General features: G+C 39.7%; 1 protein-coding gene across 1 annotated transcript in view; it reads right to left on the reverse strand.

Annotated features, from left to right (window-relative positions):
- The window catches only part of SEPT7 (septin 7), a 50,233-nt gene extending 45,320 nt beyond the window's left edge, over nucleotides 1-4,913 (reverse strand). The window contains exon 1 of the mRNA XM_010141817.1: nucleotides 4,817-4,913. Within this exon, the coding sequence (XP_010140119.1) occupies nucleotides 4,817-4,826 (10 nt within the window). The 5' untranslated portion in view covers nucleotides 4,827-4,913. The remainder of the gene's footprint in view (nucleotides 1-4,816) is intronic.
- Between the last annotated feature and the right edge of the window lie 1,477 nt (nucleotides 4,914-6,390).

The raw sequence follows: 6,390 nt of genomic DNA on the forward strand, positions 1-6,390 counted from the left end.
CTGGCACAGCAGTACCGGACGGGCAGTCAGCCGTCACGCAAGTGGGGTGCAGCCAAGGTCGCAGCATGGAACACGGGACAGTTTCCAGAGGATGAGAGAATGAGAGGAACTGAGGTGTTCTGAAGGAGTGAAGTTACAGTGGAAAAGAAGGCAGGACACATTCTGGAAATATAAAGGCTTTAGTAGTTCTTTTCAATAAATTAATTCACACTCTGCACCCATCTCTTCTCCTTAGGTCTCCTCTTTTTTTGGATTCCTCTTTGGGTGCCTCAGGAACCCACATGACCTTTCCAACATTCTTCTTCTCTTGCATCTGCCTCATGGCATCTGCCACCTGTTCAAAGGGTCATATAGAGTCTATTTTGGGCTCGATTTTGCCTTGACTGTACAGGTTTACCAGCTTGGCTACAACACCTCCAACAAGCTCAAATTCTTCTTCCATGTATCCAAGGTGGTGGCCACACACAGCCCTGTTATGGGTGTAGAGCTGCAAGGCATTGATGCTGAAGTGGTTCTACCAGGTTTAGCCATGGCTGCAAGGTGGTTGTTCCACCCAGTGGGCAGGTTTGCTACCCCATAAGCGGTGTTTCCCCATTGACTTCAACAGATTAAGTGCTTTGGATGTACTGGATCCTCGTAGTGCCCAGGACAATGTCAACAGCTTTGGAAGAGATTTTCCAGACTGAGTAATCCATCGTTCTGTAGTCAATGGGGTGAGTGACTCCTCTCTCCTTGAAGATATTACCAGAAGATATCAGTATTAAGGTAACAGTCTTAAACCAGTAGAAGCTTTCTTCAGTGAACAATAAAAGCCTTTTAAAGTCAGACTGGGTTTTTTCTTCAACATAACTTCAAGTCTTGCAAAATACAGCCCTTTCCTTTGTGCCCATGCCAAAGAGCCATGTTTAAACCAAAACATGAGCGTGCATGTAATTACAAATGCAACACTATGACTCTACTGCATGACATTTTCCTTGAAGTTGTAATCTACAGGTGATCTACAAGGCTAAAGCAACAATTAGAAAAGAAAACAGACAATTTAATAGAGGAGAGGTTTCAAAACAGCTTTCAGAGTCAAAGCTACCAATTCAAGAAATAGGAACTATGTAGAAAAGTCCTCTGGAAAGTCACTTGACTATAAGTGTTCTGCACTTTGCAAATCAGATTATTTTAAATAAAGCAAAACAAAATAAAGAGTCCAACCTCTAATAAGGCTTATGAAGCCTGAACACCTTGAAGTATATAGCTCTAGGAAAAGCCATCCCAAATAATCATTCTTAAGTCACAAAGCCTATATGAGAAAAGAATTTTTAAAGATTATGACTTTGCATCAACTTGGGAGTTGGTTCGAATCACGTTACCAGCGTAATTTCAATGCAAGAACAACAAAAGAGGGATTTCCTGATTCAGTGTTCAGAAAAAAGACACACCAAAAAGCAACTGTTTGTTCCACACGTCTACCTAAAACAGAAAGAAAAACAAAAGACAAAAACACACACACCCCCACTACTTACGCAAGTGTAATTATATTAATAAAAAGACATAACTGCAATTTCACCATGAAGGTTTTCTCTAACTGTGAGCTACAAACCATGGGAGTATTACTTCTGGAAGTTTTCTTTTCTTAAGCATGTTTTTTCCTCCCAGAAACCTACACAGCAGAGAAATGCAGAGAATACACTTTGGATTTCAAACAGACCAAATATTTATGTCGGGTTCTCAAGTGTTTCAACAACTATCTTGAAGAGATTACAGAAGATTAGGGGAAAAGCAGCCTACCGAGGCAAACCTGACATTTTTCCCACTGGTGAGCTTTAATATTTCAGATGTAGAATCAGTTGCTTTAAACCATATTTAAATGTCGTCTTTTGAAATCAGCAAGAATGAAGCTCAGTTTAATGCCTATTTCTGCCTACTTTATGTCTTATCCTCAGAGGAGGCGCTTGTTTGGTTTTACTCTACAAAACCAAGTAATTTCTGAAGCAGCGTGATTTAAACTACTGATTAGCCTTTTAGAATATGACTAATACGAAATCCATTGTCTCATGAAGATTTTAAAGGCAAATCAACATCCCAAGACAACTGATTAATAAGGAAAACCAATCTCTGCCTTCAGTTTAAGAAAAGTTTAGAAACGCTACCAAAAGAAACACCACAACTTAGAGAAAACATAAATAGTTAATGAGATACAAACATTGAAATGTTTATGATGCATAAATACCCTTGAGTAATCCTGGTTCCTGTTCAGGTTAACTTTTCAACAGTTCTTCAAACATTAAATATAAAAAGGATACTTTAACATCAACTTTTTATATATTTACACGTGTGTGCTTCATAAAGACTTCGCTCTTTAGTTACATTTACTGTAAACACCAGAACACCTGGAAATTAGCAACAATATTTACAGAAAAGACTTCACTGGCATTAGAATCCTCAAATTAAGTAATTTTACTGAGTCCCAGAGCTACAGGGCATGGCTGGAATGAAGCCACTTCCAAAGCAATGCCCCCAGCCAGCTCTGATCAGCTCAGATGAGGAGCTTGGTGGATACAAGGTCAGATCTGTTGGATGCTGCACTCTACTTCCTCAGCGACAAGCGTATTACAGGGTTAAACTGAACACTGAATTGTTCCTACAACAGTCAGTACTGCTGTACAACTGCATTGGCAAGTCCCCCCAAAACGCTGATCCACTGCCTTTTTACACTACACATTTCAAGACAAAGAACTCAGATGACTCACTATGTACATCTTACTAACTGATAATTCCAAGCTAAATGGACAACTGGAGAAGGGCTTCTCTACAAATGCACTAGCTGCAATTCAAACCTTGCAGAGACCTCATGATAGCTGGGTACAGAGATTGCAGATCCCAAACAGGATTTGTTTTCTTCCTTGTACCTGTTTCACAACGTCACACACTGTTTTTCCTCATTTTTCATTTCAGAACAATCAGATAACTCACTGACAATGAAGCACAGCCAGCAGACTAGTAGATGTTCAACCTATAGCACAAGGCAGCAGCACACGCACAATCCTTTACCAACAAAGTTGATCAGTAATATGCAAACCACTTCAGCTTCACATTTAAAATAAACGCGTTTTTTCAGAGCATACTACTACAGACACATCACAAAACCATTTCTCGCCCACTCCTCCCAAGATGTCAGAGGACTAGAAGATCAGCCATCACTTTGTTTAGACACTTTCAAGTATCTGATTTCTATACTTCGGGGTGGGAAGGAGTAAGCTAGAGGCATTTTTCATTTAGAAAACTACTGCCAACTCGCCCAGAAAAGTTCCAGTCAATGGCACAGATTTGTATGCAAATGAATTGTCTTAGTAGTAAGTACAGAAATCTTGAAAGTAAAATAGTAACAAAATTTTCTGATCAACATCTCATTTTCAGTCTTATTTTGGACCAACTTCTCCTCGACAGCCACACTTTTCTGCAGTTCTCCTAAGTGTGACTGCATTAGACAGCACACACAGGCAAACATAAGGACGCCAGGGTAGTCTTACACACTTCCTCCACGCTAATACATCACCACATCTACTACTTGTGCTTTAAGTGATTTGCTTTTTGTGAGAATGGAACTCAGATGTACGAATTACACCCTGTTCTGCAATAAGACTTTATGAAGACAGTTCCCTCCCTTCCTCCTCCCTTCTGCTTGCAGATAGCAGAAACCCAAATTTTATTTAAGACTAAACAGTTTTGTACCAAGTAATGAATAATGTACTCGGATGCTTGATTACAAAGAAACCTGTAATCAAGTTTCAAAGAAAAAAAGCAACCCTCAAATTTTAAAATTCTAACTCACTTTGAAATCAAAAAAAAATTATAAGTGATCTGCAATTAGTTTTCACCAATTTGACCTTGATTTCTAACTCCACCAACAGTGCTGTTGCGTAACATGCTGCCAGCACAAGATACCCGCTGCACTGATGACAAAACATCGATGTGTTATCAAGCCAGCTGAGTTACAAATGATAAAGGCAGACAGCAACAAAGGGACAGCTGGCTCTTACAAAAGATTTTTAATGTTATTGTTTTAACCACTAGCATGTCAAAACTGAGTACTATACCCAGTACATACGTACCAGTTACACACAAACGTACCCAACCTGAGTAATGGTCTAGTCTCATACAAGCACTCAAAAGAGAAGGCAAAAAGGAAATCGGATGTCCTAGCAGGAGAGGTGACAGTTTGGGTCATCACTGAAGCCTGAGTGAGCCGTTCTGCATGGCATTATTCCATCCTAACTACAGCCTCCCGTTCTCTGCAGTCCATAGGGAACGCACTGTTTACATTTGGTTTTCTCTGCAACCATACAAACTCAAAAGGTTTGTTTAAATTAAAGCTTTGATTTTGTAGCATAGTTTTGTGGCCACAGAAGTGCAGGATATACAGGATTCTCCTGCCTGGTTACGTGCAAGGAAAGACTCCAACTTTACTTCTGGATCTGTGTTGGCTACGATGCACTCAACTGTAAGACTAGGTTTTTATTCAAATGAAAATCCAAGTTATTCCTATTATGTCATATTTGCAAATCATATTCTAGTCTAGATCACAACAAACCTTTTTCTTAGACCGTATGAACTACACAGTTCTCATTCTTTATTCTCCTCCTCATCTACTTGTGTATCAGACAAGATGTTCTTTTCAAAAAGCTCTAGATTTAACAGTCTGGGAAAGGAAGATCCATATTTTCTCATGAAATCACGCAAAACATTTACATCATCACCACAGATTTTAAGACCTCCATCAATATATTTCCAACCATCACCGCTCAAAACAAAGAAAGAAACTTACCTACTACCATGAGTGTGAATTCAAATCCTCTCTTCACAGACTTGCGGTAAACTTGATTCGGAAGATTTGCAAACCCCACATATCCTTCAAGGTTCTTCTGTTGCTAAGGCAAGAGACAGAAAATAAAAGTTAAAAGAAAAGCCTGTAATTTGTTACTTTGCTTGTACTTTTTTTTAGTTATTTGGAAGTTCACTTCATTTTCACTTCTGTAGAAGGGTGCTATCTACACAACCTCTCAATAACCTTTGTCTGCATCGAAGACAGCGCAATGAACTGCAACAATAGCTAAGAAAAATGGAGGTTTTTTGACTCTGTCTTTGAGACAGCCCTAAGTCCGGCACAGAAAATGAGCTATGCTAACAGTATTTTGAGCAAGTACACTTCCACCTGAACAGGAGGAAAAACTTCTTCACTTTGAGGGTGTTGGAGCACTGGCACAGGCTGCGCAGACTGTGGAGTCTCTTCCTCTGGAGAGATTCTAAGCTGCCCGGACACAATCCTGTGCACCTGGGTAACACAATCCCTGCTCTGGGTGACTCTGCTGTACCAGGGGGTTGGACTGGATGATCCCCAGAGGTCCCTGTCGGCCCCCACCAGTCTGTGATTCTGAATTACCACATTAGGACTGTGCAAGCATCAGAGTGCACAAGCACAAACAGATTAAAATATATTCAACTCTTTACTTTTAAACCACCCTTCCAGCAGAATTCTAGAAATGCATTTGATATCACAGCCAGTCTGAGAATTGTCTTATGAGACAAGAGAGTTTACTTCATTTGCAGAGAATCTGAAAATACTTTGAGACAACTGTCTCCTTAAAGCCACACAAGGCACTGTTTCTCATGGAGCAGTGATTTCAGGCTTTCTGTCCATCCAAAGTTGAGAGGATGTGATTTGATACCACCTCAATTCCAGAGCTTAAGAGTTAAGCACATCCACAGAGGTGAAGCTCTGCCTACACATTTAAATACCCCTCTAAGATTCTCTTCAAGAGGAGAAAGGATATACAAACATTATGCCTTTTAAAGCATTGAACACAAGAAGAACCCGCCTCTTTGCAATCCAACAGCGCTAGTCAACGAATGGACCCTCTGCTTTAAGTCACATAACTGATTTTTCCATTTGGCAAACAAACCAGCAGTCTCAAGCACCGTTACACCACTACAAAAACATATTCTACATCAAATTTAAGGAAGTCTGAAAGTCCAAACTCAGCAGGACTGCTCTGAAAAAGAGTTAATATTACTGTAATTTATCATCAGTTCTCATTTAGAGAACTGCATCAATTCTCCTGCCAGCTTAAAGAAAGGCAGTATCTTTGAACTCATTAACTTATACAGGATAAGAGAGGAACAGCTAAAGCTCAGCGTTACAGTTTCCAGCTCAAATACGTACAATGCAACAAATGTTATTACTCCTCTAAATGAAAGAAAGTTTGCCTTGTGTCATCAAGAAACTCTCAAAAAAAGATAGGGTTTGAGTTGAGCCTTTAGGGCAGCAAGTCCCACCTGACAGGTTTCAAAAGATTAAAAAATAGGAATTTAAAAATCCAAAGACTGGTTTACTTTTCCAAT

Source organism: Buceros rhinoceros, unplaced genomic scaffold (assembly GCF_000710305.1).
Source record: "Buceros rhinoceros silvestris isolate BGI_N320 unplaced genomic scaffold, ASM71030v1 scaffold4338, whole genome shotgun sequence".
Lineage (NCBI taxonomy): Eukaryota > Metazoa > Chordata > Aves > Bucerotiformes > Bucerotidae > Buceros > Buceros rhinoceros.